The sequence below is a fragment of the Betta splendens genome, chromosome 14 (genome assembly GCF_900634795.4).
Source record: "Betta splendens chromosome 14, fBetSpl5.4, whole genome shotgun sequence".
Lineage (NCBI taxonomy): Eukaryota > Metazoa > Chordata > Actinopteri > Anabantiformes > Osphronemidae > Betta > Betta splendens.
The window spans coordinates 8705365-8732453 of record NC_040894.2 but is presented as its reverse complement, the minus strand read 5'-3'; the positions used below and the strand labels follow the sequence as shown (position 1 = coordinate 8732453).

The window sequence follows — 27089 nt, the reverse complement described above, 5'->3', positions numbered from 1 at the left end:
AGCACTTTGTTAACAAGAGGCTGTTTCTGTCCTCACAGGCGAAGTGTCTGCTGTTTGAAGAGCTGAGGAGCACAAAGAAATAAACTTGTACTGTCTGTTCACTCTCTTGATTAGCTTCTGTGATATGTTTAATGTGTCAAAATAAACAGCAAGTGCACAAGACCAATGTGTTGGTTTCAGTCCCAACCTGGAAATAAGGATGGAGCGGTTGCCGGGTAACCAGCAGTGGGTGGGGCCGGGGAGGAGGCAGGAAGGGCTGGTTTGGGAGACGTCCAACGGCATCGGTCTATTTTAAATCACCTGTGTGTGAAACAAACATGTTTCATCATCAGGTTTGTTGTAAATAAGAACAGTAAAGTGACATTGGAACCTATCATGGTTGCAGGAGCTGTGTTAGGATCGCACGGCTGGGAAGTCCCCTACATCCTGACAGGGAGGTTGTGGGTGCTTTGGGCAGGAAGCCGGTGCCGACATAGCGTGACGGCAGAAATGCAATGCTGTTGCAAAAAATCCAACGCCCTCAGGCTTGTGTTGTTCATCTTCTCCGTCTGGTGTGGAAGTCGCGGTCCGCTTTGATATAAAGCTGACCAGAGCTTCAAATGAAGTTCACAGTTGGACCGAGTCGTCAACACTATCTGCTGAGATGCCTCTGAGAAAGAACACCATGAGCAGGTTCTGTTCATACCACTCTCGTCAGCATAAAATAATAAAATAAAATAATATTATATATGAGTGAGTTGATCAGCATTGGGAACTGTAGGGCACTAAACTCTACAAAGTCAATGTTAAACCTGACACTTGACTCTCGTGCCTTATGTTTCTCCCTGCATGATCTATACATGCATGGACGCCTGCAGACAACCCAAAATAAAACACGATACTCATCTCTGGACTAAGTCTGGACTTCTCGGGGGGTGGGGGTGGAAGCGGTGTGGAATCACTGACCCACTTTCATTGTAACGGGTGATCTGGAGAGGCAGTGGTTTGGTTGAGGGCTCTGGCACCGCGAGAGCACTATTTAAAGAAACCAGGATTAGAAGGCAACAGCAGTAGACCACATTCTTCTCTGGGAAGGCTGCTGACAAGTGCTGTATGTTCTTGTGTTCATTGTAAAACTATCCATTAACAACAGTGTTTTATTTAGTCGTCAGCTGTCACGTTAACATACAGGTATGCGGTAATAAGTTAACATGGACCTTGTTGTCAGACCGTCCACAGTCGTGGTTTCCTGCGAGAGATAAGATGAATCCCGTACTGGGAAAATTCAATTAGCACAGCACACAAAAAAAAAACAAAAAAAACGGCAAGATGCAGAAACAGTTGGAAATATGTAATATTATGCTGAATAATTCTACAGCACTTAGCAGTCAAGCTGTGGTTTTCTGTCAACTCCAGCTGATTGAAATGTTAATGGAAAGCACTTAGTAAGCGGCGGAAACTGTGAACTGTGCAACACTGTGCTCAGTGTATGTAGAACAATAAACTCCGGACAAACAGAAATCAGCGGTTCCATCCTGTCCACTTGTTCATATCAACCTAACTCCTGTGTCTCCAGCCTCGGCCGCTGATTACGGGAGCTCATTGTTGTGGCTCTTCAGCATCCTCGCCGCCATTGGCTGCTCGGGGACCCGCACGGTCACGTGACCGGCCGATGGCCTCGGACGGCGCGTGGAGCCAATAGCCTGCGCATCACCTGACTCCCTCCGCCGCCACGTTGGCCCCGCCCCCCTGTTTTGCTGCCGCCCGACGTCCCGCCGCTGCGCCGGGAGCCCTCGTCGAACCGGAACCGACGACGGAACATGTCCTCGCTGTTGAAGCCCTTTTCGGTGTGCGCGGGCCCGTGCGAGAGCGGCGGCGCGAGGAGGGGATGCTCGACGCCGGCTGCCGCCCCGCGGGCTCCGTCGGCCCGTCTCGCCGCCGCCGCCGCGGGGCTGAGCTCCCTGCCGCTCCACCAGCGCTCGTGCGCGGCGAGGAGGAACCTGGCGGCTGCTGCGGTCGGAGGCAGGAAAATCACGCACCCCGGAAAAGCCATCCTCGCAGGTGCGTTCATCCTCCTCGGTGTCGCCTCGTGCGCTTTGCGGCGCACAGCTTAATCTGACCTGTCGCCGAACTGGGTCAAAACACAGCGGGCCGCCAGAGATGCTGCGGCTCCATGTAATGTCTATGATGACCTATTATCGCTTTTAATTTCTGAGCCTCATGTTGCGTTCAGACCCTTCTGCCCCTCTTGCACAGTGAGTCGACACATTTTGACCCCCGTGCCCCCCCCCCCCACTCTCTCAGGCGGCATTGCAGGAGGGATCGAGATCTGTATCACCTTCCCCACGGAGTACGTGAAGACGCAGCTGCAGCTCGACGAGCGCGCCAACCCGCCGCGCTACAGAGGCATCGGTAGGTCACCAGGACGCGCATGAGCCGCGGCTGTCTGCGGGTTTGTGTGTCACACCTCACGGGCGCGCGCGTGCGTGTGTGTGTGTGCGTGTAGGCGACTGCGTGAAGTTGACCGTGCAGGATCACGGGCTCAGAGGGTTGTATCGCGGCCTCAGCTCCCTGCTTTACGGATCGATACCCAAGTCTGCCATGAGGTGAAGCTTTGCATCATCTAAAACAGCTGTTCTCCACAGATCCCACGTAAAAATAGATTTTTCTAGTGTAACAGCATAGAATAGAGTTTATAACTGACAGCACAGGGGTTTATTGGGGTGACTCAGCATTTCTTTGTAATTGCCAGTGAATTCTCACACTTAAACATTAGATCGTTTACAAGCTGAGCTACGACATGAGTCAATTTGGCGTCTCACCTTCCCCTCTTCCTGTCAGGTTCGGCACATTCGAGATGCTCAGCAACCCGATGCGAGACGCCACGGGTCGTCTGGACAACACCCGCAGCCTCCTGTGCGGTCTGGGAGCAGGCATAGCTGAGGCTGTGGTGGTCGTGTGCCCCATGGAGACGCTCAAGGTCCAGAGGACGCCTTCTATTTATATTAATCAGCACTGATCTGAATGGACGTTAGTCTAATAGTGCGTGTCTTGCAGGTGAAGCTGATCCATGACCAGTGTTCGCTCCGACCGCGCTACAGAGGCTTCTTTCACGGAGTCAGCGAGATTATCAGAGAACAGGGTACGACACCAGAACGCGCCGGCGCGACCCGATCCGCCGCCGTCGTCGGGCGGCGCTTCACCCGTAATCTCTCCTCCCGCAGGTGTGAGGGGAACGTATCAAGGCCTGACGGCGACGGTGCTGAAGCAGGGAACCAATCAGGCCATTCGCTTCTATGTGATGAACGCGCTGCGCAACTGGTACAAAGGTGAGGAGGAAGACTTCACGCCAAACACAGTCTGACTTCATGCAGTAACAGTAACTTCACTTCCTGGTGGAATTCGTCCTCGCAGGCGACGACCCCAGACGGGAAATGCACCCCATCGTCACCGCCACGTTCGGAGCGGCGGCCGGAGCCGCCAGCGTTTTCGGCAACACGCCTCTGGACGTGGTGAAAACCCGGATGCAGGTGGGGAACGCGCGTGCCCACGCCTGCCGTGACCCGTTCACGCCGGCTTCTTTACACTTATTACTTCTTTCCCTTTAGGGTTTGGAAGCCCACCGCTACAAACACACAGTGGACTGTGCCTTCCAGATCCTGAAGCACGAAGGACCGCAGGCGTAAGGAGCCCCGACAGGTGCTTTACCGCTGCAGACGGAGCCCGTACTGACCACCGCCGTGCGGCGTCTGTGTGTTCTGCCTCCAGGTTCTACAAAGGGACGGTTCCCAGGCTTGGCCGCGTGTGCCTGGATGTGGCCATAGTCTTTGTCATCTACGAGGAGGTGGTGAAGCTCCTCAACAACGTGTGGCACACGCAGTAGACGGGCCGCACCGTGCCTCACGCTGTACAACCCAACACCTCCGTTCCACCTCATCCGTCGTGGCCCCGGCCAGATGAAACGTCTTCCTCGCCGCAACCAAGTCCATCGCGTTCGCTTGGGCTCAGTTTTCTTAGCCAGTAGTCAGATTCGGAATCAGGGGGGATCCTTTTCTTTATTTTATTTTTGAGGGCCAGGAAAAGTCACAGTGACATGAAGTAGATCATGCCTTATTCTGTGCAATTGTCCAAACGATAAGTATTATTTCCAGAAATGTGCAAATATTAACCAAAGGTCGGAAATGGAGAAAAAGCCTTGCCTTGGTTAAAGGGACATTACGTGTACTGTATGTAATGTTTCCATTTTCTATGACTGTTACTGTTTAAGCTTTGTACGATCGTTACTGTCATTTAGCTGACGGGACCCAACTGCTACTACATGCAAGTGATCTGGCTGCAGTACTTGTTAAATGTGTAATACTTCAGCACATCCTGGTGTTCGTGCTTATTTGACTGTGCTTATGGCGTCAGGACACTAAAGTGTTCACAATCTTTGCTCTCTGTGTATTAGTTACGTTTACTGTGCATTGTGACATCAGGCCTGGTATTTTAAAACTGAACATAATCTACACATGCAACGATTTTTAGAAGGATTGATTTTTTTAAGTGATTTTACATTCATCACCAGATAAACGACTTAAGGCCTTAGGTGGAACTCCTGTTATTTCTATATGTTTGCATTTTAGGCTGCACATTTTTGTTATAGTATTTAAGTACGTCCAAGTTGTTTACTCATTTTCCTTGCCTAACATTGTTTACACATGTTGAACAGCTTTGATCGGCCTAGATGCACCACACAGCCTAGCACAGTTGCCAAAGTTCAGCCCAGTAGAATCTCCAGTTAGCAGAGTTCTATCAAAAGGCAACAGACTAGTGTTTCATGTGTGTCACCACTGTTTTTGATTAACTGAGCACATTTTTACTATCTTTGTGGTCATCCTTTGCTACTTTGCACGAAACTGTGCTTTCATATTTCAGAGGCTCATGTTGAGCTACAGGTATTTTATTTGTGCTGCTGTAAAACAAAGATGCGAGAGTAACATCAGAAGAGAAAGGCTGCGGTGTAATGTACAGGATCTGATATGGGAAAAGCATAAATAGACCTGCTTTCTATAAGCTTGATATGGATAAACTAATAAACCTGAAATGTGGGAGTACACATCGTGCTAAAGAGACTACTGTGTCATTTTGGCTGTGAAAAGCAAACACTTTCATACATTGTATCCACCATTTTAATTTACAGGAAATACCATTAAACATTAACTTGTTTAATACCTTTTTTTGAATATTCCTTTTGCATCATTACAAGAATCACTCAACTTTACTCAACAATTTGCCCACAGGCCTTAAAACAATAGTGACGCCTAATTCTTTTTAACTTGAAACACTTGAAGTTGTTTGATCAAATCATAAACTGAGAATAGGCACTGTACATATCGTGTATGTACATACTTATTAGTCAGTGTGGATGACACTTGCCTTCACCCGACACAAAAACGGCAGGTTGAGGCTTTGCGTTCTGTGGGACAGGAGATTAAAGGCTGAAGGCAGAGGGTGAGCATCGTCAGCATTAACATCACAGAGGAAGGCATTAGCGCTCCCACCTGTTGCCTCGGCCGTCCACCTGTCACAGGACAGTTTATAGCTCATGTAGCGAGGCTTAAGGTAAATGAGGGAACAAATCCTGCTTTTACGGAAGGGCTGGTTAAATCATTTTAAACCCTCAATATGATTATGTAGGTGTCTTATGTCATGTCTTTGAGCTACAGTCAGTATCCACTAAAGCATTAGCTTATGTAATCATAAACACAGTGCTTCATGTGTTGTGGCACAAACCTGCATGGGTTGATGATCTTATTATTTTTAGCTTTTGCATTTTAAATTCCCACTCAACTAAACACCTTTAAGGTCTTAAATCATTAATATAAATGGGGTTGAAAGAAAGTGGCATTAGCATCATGGACCATGACACAATATCACTGTTGACAGTATGACAAAGTTGAACATGGGAGTAGTTACAGGTCGGTCACCTTTTCTCCGTCACGTAATGTAACATTAGGAGGATGTGAATCTCGTCATAAACAAGGTGGAGCAGCGTGTGGTTATCTTCTCCATCTAGAAATACATAGCACAATGGTGCAGCAAGTTAGCTTTGAGGAAACACTATTACAACTATAAAAAACGTGTGTGACAGTATGACTTGCATTCTGAGACATTTGTCTTTCCCACCACTGGCCACTCTTTGTCCATCAGGACTCCAGTCAACTGCAAAAACCTGGAACAGAAAGCAGGCAACAGCGGAAAAATCATTCAACAAAGAACAGAGACGAGTCAGCACATTTCCTGAATAGTCTCTCTTCCTTTACCTCATCAGCGTGTCCAGGTAGGTCCATGTTAAGTTTGCCTGTCTTGATGTCCCAGACTTTAAGTGTGCTGTCGCTGCTGCCACTCACCAGCAACCTGCTGTCTGCTGACCACGCCACCTGATACACAGATGCCACATGGCCACGCAGTGACATCAAGTACCTGTGGGCATACAGACAAGCAGCCAAACAAAAATATTACACCGCTAATCTTGTGTTTACACCACCACCACCTGGCCAACAGTAAAACTGCATGCAGATACAGCATTATTGGTTCATTATTATGGTTGACACGTCTTACTTTCCAGTGCGCCCATCCCAGATTTTTATGGATTTATCAAAAGATGCAGAAGCAAGGAGCCTGGTGTCTGGTGAGAAGAGAACTTCATTGACCAGAGCCTGGTGGCCTGTCATCCTGGCCAAAGGCTTTTTGTCTTGTGCAGGGTTCCACAGGAACAAGGTGAAATCATCTGAGCCAGACACCAAAAGTTCTGCCGCGGAGCCCTGCAGCATTAGAATTAGATTAAGAGTGATGACGGACACTTCTTCTTCAAATCTTCATTTACAGACATCACATTAACTTACCTTGACTTTATTATATCTCTGCAATGCTCTCTCCTTCAGCTCTGCCACTGAGATTAAAAAAAAACAAAACAAAAAACACTTGTTAAATAAAAACATCTGGAAACATCCACACTGCCCCCCCCCTCATCAAAAAATGGAGGCCCTTACATGATCCTCTGAGGTCCTGGGGGTTGACTGTGGCAGTTGCTGGTTCGAATGCGCCGGTGCGGAGGACATAATCTGTGCTAAGAGCAAGTGTGTTCACCCAGTGTGCATGACCCTGCAGAGTCCTACACTGCACACCCTACACCCACAGACATGAACACACATTTAGAGCAGCTTTACTACACAAACATCTCTTCTTTCTTATTACTGTTCTGTCAGACACAAACATACGTCTTTGGCTCTCCAGACTTTGACTGTCCTATCATGGGAAGAGGTGTAGAGAAGTCCATCTCCTCCCCACTTCACACAGGTGACTGACTGGGTGTGTCCAGTCATGATCTTATCACAGCGTCCCAAGACAGTGTCCCAGATACGAATGGAGCCATCCTTAGAGCTACTGGCCAAGAAGCGGCACTCTGGGTTTCTGGCAAGGAGTAGAAGCAGTTGTCAATTGAATACAGCAAATCTAAATTAGTAAAGCAAATCAGCACAGAATTGAATGAATACAATAATTGAGCACTGACGAGTGGAGAGGTTCCCAGCAGAGCCAGGTGATCCACTTGGTGTGTCCTGTCAAAGTCTTCCCAATCTGTGCACCGGTTTCTGGATCCCAAAGACATATCTACGAGTGAATCACAGCAAAACACATTGTATGTCATGACATTGAGTTTAAACTTACAAATCAGATGTATCGCTTAGAAGCATACCTGACTGTTCTTGCAACCTGAAGCCAGCTTTTTGCCGTCAGGTGACCAGGCAATGCTCAATACCCAGTGTGTGTGTCCTTAAATCCAGCAGAACACAGGTTAAATACTTTCTAAAGATATTAATTGGTGATTTATATCTTAAAGAACAACAGACTAGGCTATTCTACAGGACTATATTTACCTCTGGCAGTGTGATGGGGTGTCTCAGTCATCAAGTCCCAAAAACGCACTGTTGTATCACCAGAACCGCTGGCCAGATATCTACACCACACAAGATTAGTTGTATTTATTAACAGCAGACACTGACCTACTGTACCTACACCATCTGCATGCCTCCCTAGCTTGTTGTGGTGCTGACGGACAGCTGAATCCATGCAAAGCGCAATAGAAACTTTATAGTAAGAGTTACTCACTTGCCAGTGGGACTGAAAGCAGTGGAGATGACAGCTTCTGTGTGTCCCTGTAGGGTGCTGGTACAGCGGGCCACAGCTCGAACCCTGAACACAGCCTGAGGCTGGTAAACAACTGGAAGGACTTTTTCTGTTTCGAAGTCAAGAGTCTTCACACTCGACTCCAGACTGGATACTACCTCGACCTCCCCGCACACAAAAAATGCCAGAGGTACTGGATCTTCCTGCATTGAGCAACAATAAACAACAGGTCATTTCACTTGGTATAACATTAAAATACAGATATAGGGTCCATTTTGGTAAATCATTTGTTATTATTTTAACTAAATACATTAATTGTGTAAAATGTACAACGCCTAATGTGAGCTTGTCACCTGCTGTAGCAGCGCATTGCAGACCAGCTGTAGCTTGTCTGCAGTGATGTCCACAGGCACGTCAAAGGGTGAACCCAGAATCTCCCCGTTCTCATCCTGGAACTGGATCAGCAGCCGTTCCACGTTCTCACTTGTCATCCTGAATTTTGGTTTTAAATCTAACGAAACAAACACAGCTATAAACAAAATATACGTATTTACTCAAATAATATCGCCGAAGTTCCTGGACATTGCTGATGCGAGTTTTTCAGTGTCTCTGAAGAACAGTACCGTTATAACCTAAAAGATACTGCAGATATTGAATCTTATAACGAATTAACGTGTTTTTGTTTGGTTGATGGGTAATGTATCACTGATAGCCCAAACTATCCAGTTATCCTACGACCACATTCAGCTAACACTAGCCAAACTAATATAGCCTTGTGTTAGCCTAAAACAAAAACAGTGAACAACACACGGCAAACCCACATTGTCATCTTTACTTTTTCCAGGAGTCAACTCCTAAGACACGACGTTAACCTTAACGCGTTTTATTTGAGGTTAACTACTAGTCAACGTTGACAAGCAACGAGGCTAATTTAGCTAGCCCAGTGCTAGCCACGGTTTTGGACGCATTATTTATTTCAGTAGCGTCCACAGGTCAGTAGACTAACTGTAATGTTTTTACACCACCGCCTCAACAGTATATCACAATACAGCGCGACCAAAAAGTGATAAACCTTTACCTTTAGCGACGTAAGGATGTGTTTAAACTCCCCACGTGTATCCCACCGAAGAGTCTATTGAACGAAAGATGCTCTAACCGGCTAAAGATGTCAACACTGAGCACAGAGCCGCAAAGGATTCTGGGAGAGCGAAGCCAGGAAGCGTTTCCAATTCAACTGGTGATGACTCTTGTGTGTAGCATTTCTCACGATGAATGTGAAAAGAAAGAACCCATTCCTCAACCCGCAATGCGAACTTTGTGATCCAAACAACACAAGTTTACTCCACATACACAAAGAAAAGAAATTTTGACATTGTTTCTTTGTTTTATGTCATTGTTTTGTATTGGAACAGAAGTTTTCTGGATCCCACTACTTTCACCAGATGTGTTTAGCAAGATAATAAATAATCCTGTTATATTATAAGTCTATTAAGTCTAAGACACAATATTCATGAGATTTATTGAGCATTACACATTTGCACATTTTAAAGCAATACATGGTCCAGGAAACTGTAGACATTCACATTAAAGGTACACGCTTCTGAAAGCAACAAATTAAAACAGCCTGCATAAACAAAGAATCTTCTCTACAACAATTCCTCATGATTGGCAGATTGTTCATACGCTTGAAATGCAAAGGCACTAAAATACACCAAACTAGTACATAAAAGTGTACTTTTGCTAGGTACTATTTGACAGGGGCTGCTCTAACCTGCACTGCTTGGTTGTTTGATATGTGTTTTAATGTATCTTCTGCTTCCAGTAAACAATTTGGTCAGTTACCAATTATATCAATAAACTATGATAAATGGAAAAAGTCTGCAACAACAAATTCAATTTTATGTGTATCTTCATGTGTATTAGTACACACTGAAAAGCATTACTTAAAGGCCAAGTGGTCTTCCACCTGGCATCGATCAATTGGATGATGAGTTAATCTTGGTGCTTTCAAGCCTGAATCAATTCTCTGTGGATTTGCGTGGTAACGGAAAATAAAGTGGCACAATAGACGATTTATTCTAGTTTGTTGAGCCCATTCACGTTGTCAGGAACAAGGTTGTCTGCAACAGCGGACTTTGACTCCAGGATCTGTAAGATCAAAAATAAAGATCAAGCTTTTGTGTAATATAAATATTGTAATCTTAACATGATGTTAATGATAAATAATTAGGACTCACATGGAAGTTATCACTAAGGCCAATGAGGCTTTGCAGGTTTGTACTGTAGTAGCCCAAAACATACTCTCCACCGAGAGCAGGGATCTCATCCTTATGTATAGATAGCTGCAGCCACAACACACACACAAGTGTACACTGAAGAAGAATCCATTCATAGAACATTTGCGAAGCATTTCAAATCACAATCACGTGTCTGTCATGCGTTTTACCTGTATAAGTTCATTTATCTCTGGCAGATCGACCTCTCTAACCCAAACAAAGGTTTCGTAATCTGATGCACTTTTAAATCCCATCTGCAGGGAAAGAACCATTCAAATCAATTTTATATGGGATCACAACACAACAAGACACCACATAAAACATGCAGTATTTAAAGACAGTATAACCAAGTTCAAACTCACCTATAACAAATAAGATAATAATTGTATTATTTACACTACAGGCTTTTTACAATATAGTTTTTCCCTCAGTGCTTTTCTCCGAACCTTGTACAGGCCGATCCAGTCCCACGTGGAGGACAGGAAGTCCTGTTGGATGGTGTAGTTCAGCTGAGCGTCTTGGTCAGCGCTCCACACTCCCACAGAGGACACGTGCACCAGTTGTGTGTCAAAGTACTTCCTCAGCTGTCAAAAGTCACAAACCTTCTCAGCACAAATCAAAGTCTTTGAGTCCCACAGTGAATGGCTCTCACCTCCAGGCTGAAGGTTGCAACGACAGGCTTGTGATCACTGACTCCGTAGCTCATGTCGCTTGTGTACTTCTCCTGCGTGACCAGAAGCGGGTATTCATCCAGTCCGTCGTCAGTAGACGTCGACGCCTTCTCGTCCTCCTCGTCTGAAGGTGGACTTTTGGGTTTTATGCGCCAGAGCACGCGATCAGTCCAAGCGGGTTTCCTTTTCTTGCCACTGAATAAAGAATGGGCGATATTTACCACCAGACTACTCCTGTAAAAGTACATGACAGCTGTTGGTGTTATTCTAATGTGAATGTACTGGAGCCTGTGTTGTTAGATAACACAAACCAGACACACATGCCCACATAGACATGTGTCTATAGTGCTGTTCTACCACAGGCTGTGACGAGAGTCAACTAGAACATCTGACAGTGCATCACAGCTACGTATACGAGCATCTGCTATAAGACGCAGCACAAGCATTATGCAGGAAGCGGTGCTGGGTACGAGGGAGTTGTCTGAGGTTTAATGAATTTGCAGCTCATGCCTGAAATTCATATGCGAGATAGTGTGGGGCATGCAACAGGAAATAACGGAGGATGTCTTACTTAAAACCCAACCATGTCTTTGAAGAGCTGTGCAGAATTGGAATGAAAACAGGATCACACATGTAGTCTGGGTGCCTGTTTGGGAGGTGGGCTGCTCTGTATGTACTTTACCTGGTGTCATATGTGTCAGAGTTTCTGGTGAACTTGTAGGTGGGTTTAAAATTTAATGGCCCTTCCTCAAATTCCTGCAGGAAAGGCTCCTTCTTCTTCATGGAGATGAGCTGCAGGGACACGGAACACAGTCAAACAGTCTCCGCAACCGCCAAACACCGGCCTGTGTGCACGCGCCCATCGTCACACGCCACCTGATCTTTGCCCCACAGCAGGTGGAGGCGTCCGCTGTCGATGGACGAGCGGAGGAAGTGCAGGCCGTGGTCGGCGATGCGGAAGTTCAGGTCCCCGAAGCAGAACGCGGCCCTGCGAGAGAGGCCGCAGCGTCAGCACGCGTCGCACGTGCGCCCGGCGCGTCGCCGTGTGCTCACCTGTGGTCGCGCACCCGCGGCGTCTCGAACAGGTCGAAGTCTTGGGTCTCCAGGATGTACTCGAAGTCGTCGACGCGCTGCAGAGCGTAGTTCATGTGCGCTGCCAGGTGGCAGTTGAGGAAACACAGCATGTGGCCGTAGAAGGAGAAACGCACGGACACTGCTCCTTTATTTCCCTGTGACACAGAGGAGACGGATCAGGTCTCAGTTTGAATGGATCATTTATTTAATGATAATTAAATAATTAATTTGTCCTAACTCTGTATATTTCATTGTGTTTTGCACTCTGTCAAAGCACAATGAGCCTTTCATAACGTGCTTAAGCCCTCCAGCAGCTGATGCAAGTGGGATTTCTGGTGTGCAGAGGTGAATAATATTGTTATGGTCTACGACCAGTGCTCCCAGTACGACTTCCTACCCAGTAGCCGAAGATGCCGGTTCGGGTGTAGGTGGTCTGGACGTTCCTGATGAAGGGGAGGTGAAGGTGTTTGGCAAAGACGAGCAGGAGCAAACCCTGCATCCTCAGTGATGCCACCTGAACAAAGCAAAGATCGTTTATCCACACACACACACACACACACACACACACACACACACACACACACACACACACACACACACACACACACACACACACACACACACACACACACACACACACACACACGAGCAGACTGTCACGCTCACCTTCACTAAGCCTCTGGGCGCCAGCGCGTCTGTGAAAGCGTGGCTCCAGGAGTCGTCCGACAGCAGGTCTGAGATGTACTTGAGCGGCGTGGCTCTCACCTCCTGCAGGCTGACACACACACACCAACACGTTGCGCGGACATTCAGCATCTCTTGTGCCCAATCGCTTCAGAACCTGTTTGTTTTTCCTACCCAATCACATAAAGGTCTGTGGAGGGTTGGACGTCGGGGGTCAGCAGAGAGGTCACGTCTTCAGGAGGCTCAGCTGTGCCTACGTTCCAGGTCACTATGTGCAGCCTGTCAGCGTTTATGGAGATGAAAGAATCATTAAACACTGTTTTTATCAGTTTAGAATTATTTCCACCACCAATTTAATCTGCTCAGTAGTTTTGTTCCACGCAAAGAACTCAATGCTGCGTCCACCTGAATGCGTCTGTGGGGACGAAGCGTCCACAGAGCTGAAAGGCTTCGTCCAGCGTGCGCGACACTTCCTCGTTGGCCTCGTCGTCAGAGCTCATGTCCTCTATGCAGGTCAGCAGCTGGGACAAGCGCTGGCGGAGCAGCACTTTGGTCCTGGAGCCCTGGGACGCCGAGCTACCGGCGCTGTCCGAGCGCACGCGTGGACCGTCTGCCGGCGGTTCCATCTCACGCCGATGAGGTCTTCCCCAAAACAATGAGCGACCTCCTGCTGATTCGACGCCCGCGGCTCGATTCGTCCTCAGGCGTCTCCAGCTGGTCTGGGAGCAGCCATCTGACGGGGAGGCCTCCTCTCTGCTCGGGCCACTGGAAGTAACACGGCCGGGTTCCTCGTTAGTCGAATCCCCCCCCGAATCCTTCAGGCGGCCTCTGTTTCGGCTCCTCCGAACTGACCAGGGTGAAACAGTGCGTCCGCGTCCTGACGAAGCGCTGGACTGGAGTCGGGAATGCAGGCGAGAGGGGGTCGGACGCGGGCTTTAAGCGCAGGCACGTGAACCTGCGTGTTTGTCTCCACCTCTGTGAGGCCCGACCGACCCCTCAGAGCCCTGAGCGGGTTTTCTGCCGGCGTTCTGTCCGTCAGCAGAGACGCCGGACAGAACACGCAGCCCCCACGTTCTCAGCGCACAATAGCATCAGCTTAGTTTGGCCTCATTCCAGCGTCTATAGATGAAAGGCTGTTGTTGTAAACCAGACACTGGGGGTCAATGCATCTTTGTAAGATCAGACCAAGGCCTGTTGGGTTTTCTTTATGAACAACTGAGCGCTCAATAACATTTACATAACAGATTTAGAGTTAAGAAGCAACGTGCACTGCTTTAAAAGAACATACTCTTTAGTTAGTTAGTTTAGAAAACCTACATTACAAAGCCACCAGTGCAAAATGAGTCTCTTCTTTTACACAACAATAAATATTCATAATATAAATTGTTGCTGCAAAAAGAGACATAATAACCAGACTGGCCTTTAATTATAAAAGGCTAATCCTGGTCGTCCCACTTCCCCAACGCGTCATGTAACAGCGTCACATGCAGAGACTTAGGCACATTCTTTAGCAACCAGGAGTTTTGCGCGGATAATCACAACAGGGTTCAGGTCCAGCATGAGGTTTCACCACAGAGCCCACAAACACCCTGCACAGAACCAGATCAAATCCGCTTACAGAGGCCCGACCGTGCACGTGCCACAGACTCCGCGTTCTGTTTTCTCCCATCATCGCTTCATTTTGTGCAGGAGCAGCTCCAGCTGATCTCACCTGAGCTCGTCTCTGCCGCTCTGGGGTCCTCCGGTGGTCATGTTCTCCCCTGTGGGGAAACGCAAACACGCGCTCTTCAGCAGCCGGGAGGACACACACACACACACACACACACACACACACCAACAACTAATGATTTCCTCTGTTCCACTCAGTTTACCCTGAGACAAACAGACTAGATGGAGCCCAACCTGACAGGGATGCCTGAAAGTCATCTGTGAAATTGCTTTGTAATCATGTCTAATCCACGTTAAAGTGACAGAGCCCTGAAGGGCACATGGGAAAACAAAAACACTAGTAAAACTTCATCAAGAGGTCCCTGGCATCAAATAATGATTCTGTTTCCATTAAATTGAAATAAATGATCTAAAGGACTAATGTCACACAAAGTGGAGGCTTCCTCACAGCATTCTTGAATGAATGCGTTTGCCTCCCAGTGTTTCTGGTTCTGGAGGAAACAAAGCAGCCCCAGAGCATCACTGATCCACCACTTCAGCCATCAAAACAGTTCATTTATGTTCTTATTAATCACATAATATCACATTGACATAAACATTCACCAGTTTCACAAACAAGTGCATGTTTGATCCTTGTGCTTGTGGATATTGTTTTAAATACAGGCAAGGAACAAAATACACAGTCATCATCATTGTCAGAACACAAGTCTCTCATCAGCTGGTGTCTAGTGTTTGATGCATGCCTGCTCCCATCAGCCCACTTAGTTACAACAGACCCCAGCGACACGTGGAGCCCACTGGAAGTTATTCTCTTTGTGTAAAAAGCAGAACGCCATGTTCCCAAACTGAAGGAAGGCGTTTAGCGCTAATGTTTGGAGCCGCAGAACCCGTTGTGTGATCCAGTTTGTACAGTACCTTTCTGTGTGTGTCCCGCTTGTGCGGTCCAGAAAACGCTGCAGACCCCTCGTTCACCGATGACAGAGACCTCAAAGAGCTGAGAGCTGCTTCCCTGCAGCGAGTCACGTTGTTGCCCCCCCCCCCTCACTTTGTTCTCAGCTGTTCCCCCTCTTGTTGCAAGGTGCCTGCTCCGGACTTAAAGCATAGCATCGGATCAAGCTTTTATCCCAGGCTGGCTAACGACCCAGTGAGAAAGCATTATCTTTTTCATGAATGGACATCTGTTTGTTCGGTGTCACCGCGTTGTTGCTCTAAGGCCGTCTTTGTATGTTCATTAATACTCCTTTATTAGCTCAGCGGTATGGAATGTGCAGCACAGCAATGGATGGGCACCGCAGCAATAATAAACACTATCAGAAAGAGATGAAGTGTCGTGTACAGGCGAAGATATTCTGTTGTTGACTCATAAAACACACAACAACATTGCAACTTGCTGGTTTAATCTGCTGCCTCAAAGTTTTCTGTGTTATTGTAAATTGAACTTGAGCAAATGTGAGCATGAGCCCCTGTGTAAAGTACAGTATCAGCACCTCAGACTGTCAGGATCACACATAACTGATCTGAATTAAGTTAAAACAAATTGTTTATAATAAATAACATTTGGCTCCAGATCTGGACCAGAAACCGCTCGTAGAATCAGAGGTTAAATGAAGTCTAATTAAATGCTCACTATAAAGAATATATCAAAATAAAAACCACAGCTTAAAAGCAGGATTTACATCTAAATTCATCTTAACTTTCATAAAGTAAATTACTCTTAAAGTGAATTAACATAACGTTGTGTAGCTGAAGAAGCAGAGAAGAGAACATGTCTTCCCACAGCGTCCACCTACATAATGTGTAGAGGCCCATCCACATATCACATAAAGTGGAGCAGCGCTGTGTGCCGGCCCCTCTTCTGCCTCATAATCAGGATTTAAAGTAATCTTCGCCATCCAAAGCCTGATTAATTTCACTCTGCAGCGTTTCAGTGTGTGACTGCTGCCTGCCACAGTCTCTGCTCCCACTCACCTACAGGGGGCGCCAAAGGCAAATATTCAAATTCTACACTTCATTTTAGCAAAAATATTATTCATAAATTTCAGACTCATGGCAATAACAACACAACTTTCCTTTTTCCTTCTTCCATAAGTAAAAAAAACCCAATCACATCAGAAGTCCAGGTACAGTTGCTTTGCTTCTTTTATTCGTTTCTTTATGTCTCCAATGTACAGTAGTGTTATTGGAAGAAAAGATGACAAAAAGGCACAAATTCACAATAAAAGAAAAGAAAACAGGAGACAGGTTATCAGGAGTGGGGGGGAGAAGGAGAGAGAAAGAGAGAGACTTAACATTTGGGACTGTGGACTCATTTGGTTTCATACTTTCATTATAAATCGAAGGATCTAACGACGGTTATCTATAAGATTGTCTCTGTTAAACTGTGCTCTCTCACACATTTAAATGATATCTTCAAATGATTTTCTTTTCAGTGTAGCTTTAAGCCCTGACCCACCAGCACCTGATTGAAGCTGCTCCGTAATGCGTAACCTCCCCCTGATCCTCGCCACCGACGGGCGCTGAGGATCCAGTACGTGCATCGACGACGTGACCCGAGCTGCCGTTATTTGCTCCTTTTCAGTGAGAGACGCGAGTGTAGTTCAAGAGACCGACAACAGAGGTACAACAACATTCAGAACAAAAATATATACTTATACACTGTCCTGCCGCCGGGATGTGCTCCCTGGAGGGGAAGAGCGCAAAAGGGGGCGGAAGCAGTGAGCGCTTTTTATTACTTTTACCCGCTACAAACAGCAGCTCAGCTCCACGGCTGCAAAAGGAACCCAGCGCGTTGGAGCGACTCGTCTCGTGTCTACGGCGGTGAGCTGTGAAGTCTGGCCGGTGTGCTGTGGGCCTGGCAGGACAGTCTGAGCTATATATATGTGTGTTCATCTTTAATTTATTTACTATTTACAAAGTCAATACATAGAGTACATCCACAAATCTCCACGATTCAGCTGGTAGCCCCATCACAGACAGTGAGATGCTCGGAGATGTCTTAAAAAAGGTCTATATGCTTAAAGTCCTTCATGGGAGTTTAAATGATTGTGTGAATAACTTACTTCCCACTGATTCATAGAACTGTGTAGAAACTGCCATTTCTTACTTATTATGCTTATGGTCTAGAACCAAAAGGTGAATTTTGGATTTATTTTATTATACAGCGCTTTAGTCGCTCTAAAGACTTGATGTGGTAGCAGTGATCCTGCTTCTTCTCCCTCGTGGTAAAAAATACGTAGAGACGGATGTGAAGCAAACAGTGGGAATAATAAATAATGGCTCGAAAGCGCGAGGCCGCCGCGGAGGGGAGCGAAGGGCTGCGCACATTTACCCTGGTTATTTCCAACCAGCCAGCACCAGATCGGCTCCGGGACGAGCTACGATAGCGCACGGCGCCCGTGTGTGTCGCGCACGCACCAAAAAGCACACAGTCACCTATGACAGATACGCAGATAGCAGCAGCAGAACACCGGCCGCACCCGACGAGAAACACAACAAATCCAGCATTGACTAAGTCATCAAACAAGCATCCTTGACTCTGAGCTTGGAGCTCTTACTAAAACTGCACAATAGAAATATACGGCAGAGTAGGATATATATATATATATATATATATTTAGCATGATACAAAAGAGACCAACATGTCATGGTAGTTATTGCTATCGCTGGATAAGACCATTTATCCACTGGAGTGTGACAGAATGGGTGATGGGGCACGATTCCATACAAATTGGGTAAAGTTTAGAACAATAAATTTATCTACACAAAGAAAGAGGAGCCGCGCGGCCATGAAGGTCGCCAGTGTTGCCGCCATGAGGACTTTTACACTGAAAGGCTGGAAGATCTGCGACAGAAGGACCATTAGACCGAAAAAGATTTAGGGTTGTTCTGGTAAACTGTCAAGGAAAGTGTGCTGTGCCGCCCTTAAGCCATGTGATACGCGAGATTACTGTCTCTCTGTGAATGTGTGATCAGTCCTTTAAAATGAAAGGAGATATGAAATGGTCCAGTGAAAGAAGGATGGGAAAAATACAGACGGATGCTACCAAAACACACACACACACACACACATACACACACACACACATCAGCATGTGCACACGCACAAGAGTTCACAAAGCAGCAGAAAAGCAACATATTAAGGGAGATACGGCAAAAAGGTCAGGGTTCCAGTATCAGCAGCGGAACCCTCAGACGGCTGCGCTTTGTGGAATTGCAAATCGAGTCCAAGGACAAAGAGGGAACACTGCATAAAGTATGACACAAGTGGAGGAAGTGAGCAAAAGAAAAAAACACAGCGGATACAGCTTGAGCCGGAAAAATAAACATCCACGGACAAACTTACAGACAAATCATTTTAAAAACCCTGTTTATATATATTATATATATATTTATATATTTTAATACAATTATTCAGCTCCTCAGTATACTGTATATTGTATATACACCATCAGAATATCTTAAATATAAATAAATCCTAAATTGCTGATACTATTCTCTGTAGATTAAAACAGCTCAGAAACTGGGAGGAGGAGCAGACGGATGAGCTCTACTGCTACTGGAGGCCTCAGAGCAGTTCCTAACATGACGAGAAAACATATAGATGGTACTCAAGGGAAAACTGCAGGATAACTGGGTCCAGGTCCCTGAAAACCAGAATATACCAGGGGCGGTGGGGTTGGAGCGTCCGGGCGAGGGGGGAGGATGTGAATCCGCTGGTGTCAGGGTGTTCTGGTCTGAAATGGACCAAAGGAGGCATCTCACCAGTTGCTCCATATGTTTTAATACTGACGGAAACAAAGGCTTTGATGCTGCTCGTGTAAATAAAGGCGCTCCCCCCACACTCACCCGATGAGCAGCAGCATTCACGCTCCGACCCGGCCTCAGTCCTCCAGAGCCACCATCCCTTTGACTGGGTCCTTCACCCGCATCTGACACACACACACGCACAGAGCAGAGACCCAGACGGGCTGAACCACGGTTTGGAGCGGCGAAACGCGGCCGGGCTGGAGCTTTGCTCGTGTCTCACCTCGTCGAGCTCCTTGCGCGTCTCCTCCTCCATGCGGCGGATGTCTTCCATGTTCAAGTCGATCCACTTGTCGATCCAGCAGAACAGCTGACGGTGGAAGTTGGTGAACAGGCGCTTCTCTTGCTGCGAAGAGGAGGAGGTTTAACCCACACGATGGAACTGGGTTCAGCATTTACAGGTCCAATCAGCTTCGACTGGACCGAAGCTCTGATCAGGAACCAACCTTCTGAATGAAGTTCTCCACTTTGTTTTGCAGTCCCCACCACTTGAACTTGACAGTGACCAGTTTGTAGGCACACATGTGTGGGCAGTCTGTCCTCTTGGGAAGGTCCTTCTGCAAGTTCACACACAGGGAGGATTTGATTAAAGTTTAAATACGCACATAACCTGAATCGGCATCTTTAACTTAGGTGTAATGTACCTTCCAGTCCGGGCCGAGGGGCCCTCGCCCCGTCTTCGCTGACTTGTACCTGCAGGGATCTTCCTCTGGTTTGTAGTCCTGGACGCGGAGAGAATAAAAATGAAACCAATGACACGAGAAGCAAAACATTGTCGCTGTCAAGCTTTTAAAGGGGATCGAACGCTGAATGCATCACCTTTGGCTCCACTTGGCTTCTTTCTGCGATATCGATGTAGACGACGTCCACCTTTTTCCAGGTCTCTGCATCCAAACCGTGCACCTGCAGGAGAACCACAGAGCACAGGTGGATGCAGGAGCAGGTCTCTGCCGACACACTTACTGTATGAACACAAACATTAGTATTAATAATCACATTTTCAAGGTGCCCCATGTCAGGTTTGTGCCATGTCTCAATCTTGATCAGGAAGTTATCTTTCATGTACTCGTTCTGCAAAGAAAAGAGGACAAATTAACACATTTCCTGCTCTCTCTCTCTCTCTGTCTCTCTCTCTCACACACACACACACACACACACACACACACACACACACACACACACACACACACACACACACACACACACACATACGCTGAGTAACTGTGTCTGACTGTCCCTTCTGCTGCAGCGTCACAGAAGACACGATCACATTTCTTTCTCAGCTTTCAGCCTCATTCGCTGCGTTCACACGCATCACGTCAACAAACGGTGCGTGAGGTGTTTAAGACGTACTCACAGTGATAACTGCAGAGGCAGGTGGAAGCGAGCAGAGGAGCGACAAGAGAGGAGGAGAAAAATAAGACAGTTTAGGAAGATGACAAATATATTAACAAATAAAGTATAGTGTGTGTGTGTGTGTGTGTGTGTGTGTGTGTGTGTGTGTGTGTGTGTGTGTGTGTGTGTGTGTGTGTGTGTGTGATTCCAGCCTGAACTGCTAGAGTGATTGCGCGGCTCCTCTCACTGGACACGGAGTAAATTATTCAAGTGCTCCTTCAAGGTGACAGAGACCCAGAGAAGAGAGACTGAGAGACCGAGGGAGAGGTGGCGCTACTGTAATAACTCAAGTTAAACGTGCTCAAACGCTCACATGTTTATGTTTATTGTCCTCACTCCAGTTTAATAAACATCTTATTAGTCGATGCATGTGCAGATATGAAGAACAGTGAAGTTTTAGCCTGACGTGGACAAAAGGAACCGTGTGTGTGTGTGTGTGTGTATGTGTGTGTGTGTGTGTGTGTGTGTCTGTACCGGTGCGACAGTATGGGTATGCGTTCCAGGCTTTCTCGTGGATGTTGAGGGCTGAAGATGGAGCCAACATTCTGACGAACGACGGCACTTTGCTGCAGAACGAACAAAACCGCAGCAAAAAACAACAATTACCATTCATTTGGAGCCATTTCAGCCAACTTTGGTTCTGACTGACAGGAACGACGCCTGTGTGACTTGGACAGCAGGTAGAAGGTCGCGGCCGCTCACCTCTGCAGATGGTAGATTTTGTGCGTGTACTGGCCCTTCTCCCCCTCCTTCTCGTAGGGCTCGTTTTTGAGCACCTCCACTCCCTCGCCTCCACCCGTCTCATTCTTGCTGGCCTCGGCCACAGAGTACAGCTGGCCCACCTGGTACTGGATGGAAGAAGACGGGGAGAAATAAACACCTGTTTTCTTCTTCTGTGTTTTCATTTAGTCACAGAAAACTCTGCTGTGTGTGTGTTTTGCTGCTGATGCCTCCACCGTTCCTGAATGCGACACAGGAATTCTCTTCAGTCTGGAGGTAAAAGCACATGAGCATCGGCCACAGGATCGGATGTCTCTGTTGAATTCCATGAATGCTGCATGGGAGGACATCACAGGTGACCAGGGCTGCACTGGACAAACATCACATGTGATGCTGAGGGGAATCGGTGGCCGAACCAGCAAAATGTCCACGAAGATCACAACAAATAGTATTTTTCATTTCGATTATTACACATGCATTTGTGTTAATTGTGCCCACAGTTTAGAGACTCCAGAGTCCCTGACGTTTTCTCATCCCAGAGTCACTACACACTTGTTCATCCTGCACTGTTCCGTCTTGTCCCCGGGACACTTCATCTTGTGCCAAATTTATCTCCCAGCTCCTCTCCTCCTCTAATCCCTGGTTTCCTGACCCCGGTCGTACATGCGAGTGTGTAAACAGAGGGAACAATGGCGGCGTTCATTTCTTAATCACCTCTAATCCGAAATATAACCTCTGCACAAAGCTGGACCACAGCTCAGACGCACGTGCGACAGCGCAAACATGGAACGGGTCCACGGAGACAAAGTTACTTTTGGGATTCCAGTGAATCTCCCATCGTGTCAAATGAAAACATGAGAATACTGACCGACAAAATAATTAAGTAAGTGTTTATCTGTTTATGTTCATGCTTCTACGTTGTAAACTGATAATTGATTTATCAGGAGGAGCATTCAGCATCCAAGAGCTCTGGACATCATCATAACCACAACTCTTAGTTAACTAGAACATTAAGTTGTGGCCAAATCCCACATAAAAAGCTGTGATGGACAAACACTGGTCGCTTATATAAAGGCAGCTACTTCCTGTAATGATCAGAACAACAAAAACTGCCAACTAAATGCAGAGGCAACAAGAACAGCAATGCCTCATGGGTAACAGGGTCGGACAAATATAATTCAACCTTGCCTTTCGGGGTGATTCTATGTCCGGTTCTAAAAGAACGTTCGACAACAGCAACAATAGAACAGTGAAAAGGCCGAAGGATGACTCATAGCAAGACATTAACAGGGAAGAAATCCAGCATTCAGACAGGAAATTATCCAGGGAGCATCACCCCAAGGCCTAAAGGCCTCCAATGACCTCAGTGAAGTTGTTGGCAATATGTAAATATGTGGAAAATTAAAAAAAAGTGTCTAAAGGAATCATAGCTGAGGAGAATAGAGCTGCTGCCTCATCAGAGGGAAGACGAGGCTCCGGAGGGATGACGTTCAAGGGCACAGGGGGCGCGCGTGGTTCCAGGGACAGCGGACGTTACTCAGCCGACTTCAGGCCTGATCACGTTTAACAGTTAGTGTTTCTCCAGTCGTGACAGGGGCCGCTGACTGGGATCAGAGCCGCCTCATTATGCAGATGTACAGTACAGTTAATATGAGCGCAGGGACAGAAGAGGACGAGGACGTGGTCATGTCAGACCAGCGTGACCCCGTGACCCCCCGTAACCACAGATCTGAATAGTGTGATGTGAAAAACTGGAAAGTGCTGAAATGGAACTTACCTCTTCAACGGAAATAGGAAGAATCACTCGACTGGAAGGGAGAGAAAAAAACAAGTAACAGCAAAATCATTTAAGAACAGAGGAATCAAAACTTTGCATTTCCTCAACTCTACATTTTTTCAGAAGAATGAGCCACAAATCATCCGCGGACCCACTACAGACGTATCCACCTCTAAATCTTCTGAATGAGACTCGACCGTCCAACCACCCAGAGACGCATTAAAACACGTTCAGCTTCTTATTTATTGTAATTCGACAGTGACTTCTGCCCGCAAAGCTGTGCAGAAGATAAAGGAGCAGAAAGAGAGAGAGAGAGGGAGCGGGCGAGCAGTGGACTGACCCTGACTAGCTTAGCTTCTAGCCTGTATAGATCTAGACCTGCATGTGGCCACGTATTTTAGGCCTGATGCCTAGTGTCTGTTTTACATGATGGTCCTGATATTTATTATTTATATAAAATGATAAACTCTCCACTGAGTATAATGGGTGAAGAAAGACAGACTTTGTGCATGTGTGCACTGTTCCCGGGCAGCGGCTAGAGCTCGTGCTTGCACTTCATGCCACACAACGCGCAGTATGTTGACTGTTTGTTGCGTTTTGTGTGATGTATGCCCAAATTCACATAATCCTGCATCCCACTCGCCGCTGAGCGTAATCTGGGTCTGATTCCCAGCCAGATACGAGACGGGAGACCAGATGCTGCAAGTGAAGCAGTGGGAAACATTCAGTGAGATCCAAAATGCACCTCCTGACAAGAATATCAAGCTTCTTGTTGCTTCAGACAACAAACTGTGATGCTGTTTCCTTCTGCTCCTTTTTTCACTCATTCTCTTCATCACATTATAAATTGTGCTTAGGCATCGCGGTTCACTTGCCCAGAGGCCACAGCAGAGAAAAAGGGCGCGAGGAAGGATCTGGGTCAGTGGTTCAGGTAAACAGCAGAGTCCAAAAGGCCCGACTGGCCTGTGGAAGGATCCAGTCCGTGTCTCTGGACTTCATAATGTGTGTGTGTGTGTGTGTGTGTGTGTGTGTGTGTGTGTGTGTGTGTGTGTGTGTGTGTGTGTGTGTGTGTGTGTGTGTGTGTGTGTGTCCACGCCGTGCCCATGCGTTGACAGTGTGCAAGTGCATACAACATTTAACCGTGACAGATTTAATTAATTTCCAGGCGGACTGCTGAGGCCCAGACTTTTCCCTAATCACTTCAGATCTTTAGCCACGCCATCGCTGTGATCCCGAGCCTTTTGGTGCCGCACCATTTATTGATTGAACTCATGTGGTCGCGATTCAAGACGGCACCACGCTGAGGAATTTGAATCCATTTAATCCAGACCATCCCATTTACACAGACAGTGACTTTATCAGATTGGAGCTGCACAATTCGGACCTTGTAATTGAATTTGAATATAAATAATTAGAAAGCTATTAGACTGAAGGGAAATTAAATATAAAGACTGACAACTTTTTTACAGGTGGGTTCTTGCAGGATTCATTTTGCTTTTACTGATTTCTGGAACCCATCGTCTGGATGTCTTTGCAGTCTTTGCTCTACAGTACCCTTCTCCTCACCAGCAGCTGAGCGTGCGGAGGCCTCGCTGATCCTCTCCGCACACCGTGGCCTGCACAAGCAGCGTGTTCCAGCAGGCGCGTGCGAAAATCCCCACACCCCTCCCGCTGCGCGCACGATTCGCGTTTTCTCCACATTTTCTCGCCCGCCTCCCCTACCCTGCACCTCCACACCCCTGCCCCCCCCCGAGCATCCCTCCACGCCTCGCCGTCTCCGTTCCTCCGTCGGTCGCTTTCACCTTCACTGTGCATCAATAACACGGTCGCCGGTGCCGGACGCCATTCCTCCGCTCGACGCACCGCTTCCACCCGAGCGTCCGTCATTTTAGCGCCGGAGCGAAGGGGGGGTTTACGTGACTCAGTGAAAGCCTCCGGATTGCGCCCGGAGGTTTGCGGTGCGCGACGTGAAGGGCACAGCCATGTCTGCGCCGGCTGCTGATGCAACGACGGCCGCCGCGTTATCATCTCCCGGCGCGTCCGGCGCATCCTTTAGGGATGAACGGGCTGATGTCGCACGGATGATAAATAACGACGGGCACCGAGAGCAGCATCACCACCAGCCGCGCTCCTGTAATTCCCCTCCCGGGCAACTGACCACAATGTCAGCGACAAACACACGGAAACACGCACTCACACCTCCACACGGAGCTACTTACTATTCCTTTATGAGCATTTTTAGGATGGAGTGTATCCCAGAGGGGAGCAGCTTAATTCAGGTCCAGAACCGGGGTCGATCCCTCCCTCCGCGAGTCTCTTCTTCCTCTGCTTGCTTCTCTCCCACCTCTCCCCCTCTATGTCATTCTACCTCCACACACTCGCTTATTTTCTTCAAATTCACTTCCTGATCGGGGCCGCGGCGCGGCGTTGCTGTTGCGCGCAGAGCGCCGAGGCCTGAGCAGAGCAGCCTGCACGCAAAACGGTGGTTCACGGCAGGGGGACGTCTGTGGACGTTGCCTCTGGTCCACGCAGTCGATGCAGATTGGCTGGGATCGGATGGGGAGAACGGGGTGCAGAAGCGTTTTAAATAGTAATAGTAATTATAGAGATTGGAAGCGAAAGTTAGAATTAAGTTTGTCCGACAGTGGAATAAATTGGTCACGTGATTATAATAAAAAAAAATCCAGATGAGCCAAATATGAGATGCTATAAATACGCTCAGCGCGGCGCAAAGGAGCTTTCCTGAATCCCCTTTTTCTTGTGAGTGCGCTACATCCTGTGCGTCATCGCCGTCACGGTGACGTAGAGGCGCGCTTGGTCACGTCACAGTATAAAATGGGCACGACGCGGGGACCACCGCCGCTGGCACGGACGCACGGTGCGTCAGCCCTTCAACCCAAGTCCCCACATCTGACGTGATTATCTGCCTCCATCTCTGCTGGCGTTTCACTAATGCTCATGGTCGCCTGTGATAACATGTACAACATGTACATATCTATCTATCTATCTATCTATCTATCTATCTATCTATCTATCTATCTATCTATCTATCTATCTATCTATCTATCTATCTATCTATCTATCTATCTATCTATCTATCTATCTATCTATCTATCTATCTATCCATCCATCCATCCATCCATCCATCCATCCATCCATCCATCCATCCATCCATCCATCCATCCATCCATCCATCCATCCATCCATCCATCCATCCATCCATCCATCCATCTATCTATCTATCTATCTATCTATCTATCTATCTATCTATCTATCTATCTATCTATCTATCTATCTATCTATCCTTTCATCCATCATTCATCCATTCATCATCAGTTCAAAGTGTCTCATGCTGCGCCTTTGAACCGTGTCCCACCACAGCTCCAGGAGCCGCCATCGTCCCTGATGTGCGTAACGCTCCCTCAGCTCCCTTCTCAGGTGATGAGAGGGGCCGAGGTGTCGGGTGATAACAGCGGTGTCAGGTGGCAGAGCAGACTCACCTGTTAGAAAGAGTGTGTCAAGAGCGTCTGCGATGGTCCTAATTTCACCACCTGTGTGACGTGGAGTCAATAGACTCAGAGAATTAGCATAATGAAAGTCCTTCTGTATAGATGAAATAATAGTTCCTGTCTAGACTGAGTCACATCGTATACTAATGTTGCAGTTTAGGATCAAATGTTAGCTTTATATTATTTACATACACATATTTTAGCCATTATTCTGTTTTTTTAGCTCATAAAGAGCAATATCTAGTTTAAATTGTTTAACCATTGTGTTGTCTGGGTCTTTCAACATCATCTCTGCCAACACTGACCTCTGCTGGAACTTTACAGAATATAACAAAACGTTCCACCAACTTCAATGTGTTCAGAA

General features: G+C 47.1%; 5 protein-coding genes across 10 annotated transcripts in view; 1 reads left to right on the top strand and 4 right to left on the bottom strand.

The window, feature by feature from the left end:
- tmigd1 (transmembrane and immunoglobulin domain containing 1) overlaps positions 1-1672 on the bottom strand; it is a 47137-nt gene extending 45465 nt beyond the window's left edge. The window contains exons 1-2 of one of the 2 annotated variants that reach the window (XM_055514622.1): positions 371-1672; positions 188-300 (exon numbers count right to left, since the gene is read on the bottom strand). The gene's annotated coding sequence lies outside the window, so the exon portion shown is untranslated. Of the gene's footprint in view, positions 1-187 lie in introns of both variants that reach the window. The other variant, XM_029173460.3, reaches the window with a different exon arrangement.
- Positions 1665-5089, top strand: slc25a1a (solute carrier family 25 member 1a). Of its 2 annotated transcripts, XM_029174080.3 has the most exons (9): positions 1666-2040; positions 2284-2391; positions 2486-2585; positions 2821-2959; positions 3037-3121; positions 3204-3308; positions 3394-3509; positions 3588-3661; positions 3748-5089. In XM_029174080.3, the coding sequence occupies exons 1-9, from the start codon at positions 1800-1802 to the stop codon at positions 3860-3862; spliced, it is 1083 nt and encodes a 360-aa protein (XP_029029913.1). In that variant the 5' UTR covers positions 1666-1799; the 3' UTR covers positions 3863-5089. The 2 variants fall into 2 exon arrangements, with proteins under 2 accessions (XP_040929602.1, XP_029029913.1); XM_041073668.2 differs by having other exon boundaries at positions 1665-2040; positions 3037-3308.
- Positions 5090-5134: 45 nt separating this feature from the next.
- On the bottom strand, positions 5135-9382 carry nle1 (notchless homolog 1 (Drosophila)). The gene is made up of 13 exons (XM_029174079.3): positions 9227-9382; positions 8502-8659; positions 8131-8351; positions 7899-7978; positions 7718-7794; positions 7535-7632; positions 7242-7434; positions 7014-7149; positions 6867-6913; positions 6583-6785; positions 6285-6444; positions 6123-6193; positions 5135-6033 (listed from the first exon to the last, which is right to left on the bottom strand). Exons 2-13 carry the CDS (start codon positions 8637-8639, stop codon positions 6021-6023), a joined length of 1437 nt encoding a protein of 478 aa, XP_029029912.1. The 5' UTR covers positions 8640-8659; positions 9227-9382; the 3' UTR covers positions 5135-6020.
- A 268-nt stretch (positions 9383-9650) lies between these two features.
- Positions 9651-15552, bottom strand: inpp5kb (inositol polyphosphate-5-phosphatase Kb). Of its 4 annotated transcripts, none has more exons than XM_029174626.2 (14): positions 15437-15552; positions 14565-14638; positions 13028-13132; positions 12836-12944; positions 12567-12683; positions 12149-12324; positions 11972-12083; positions 11778-11887; positions 11667-11693; positions 11077-11290; positions 10871-11008; positions 10595-10678; positions 10386-10490; positions 9651-10296 (listed from the first exon to the last, which is right to left on the bottom strand). In XM_029174626.2, the coding sequence occupies exons 2-14, from the start codon at positions 14603-14605 to the stop codon at positions 10222-10224; spliced, it is 1413 nt and encodes a 470-aa protein (XP_029030459.1). In that variant the 5' UTR covers positions 14606-14638; positions 15437-15552; the 3' UTR covers positions 9651-10221. The 4 variants fall into 4 exon arrangements, with proteins under 4 accessions (XP_029030459.1, XP_029030460.1, XP_029030457.1 ...); XM_029174627.2 differs by having other exon boundaries at positions 14565-14613; positions 15437-15548; XM_029174624.3 differs by lacking the exons at positions 14565-14638; positions 15437-15552 and adding an exon at positions 13259-14483.
- A 1084-nt stretch (positions 15553-16636) lies between these two features.
- On the bottom strand, positions 16637-25982 carry pitpnab (phosphatidylinositol transfer protein, alpha b). Its single transcript, XM_055514699.1, has 12 exons — positions 25436-25982; positions 23217-23247; positions 21422-21567; positions 21194-21285; positions 20997-21004; positions 20321-20395; positions 20144-20227; positions 19969-20046; positions 19771-19881; positions 19548-19670; positions 19367-19449; positions 16637-19254 (listed from the first exon to the last, which is right to left on the bottom strand). Exons 1-11 carry the CDS (start codon positions 25450-25452, stop codon positions 19402-19404), a joined length of 813 nt encoding a protein of 270 aa, XP_055370674.1. The 5' UTR covers positions 25453-25982; the 3' UTR covers positions 16637-19254; positions 19367-19401.
- Positions 25983-27089: the final 1107 nt, after the last annotated feature.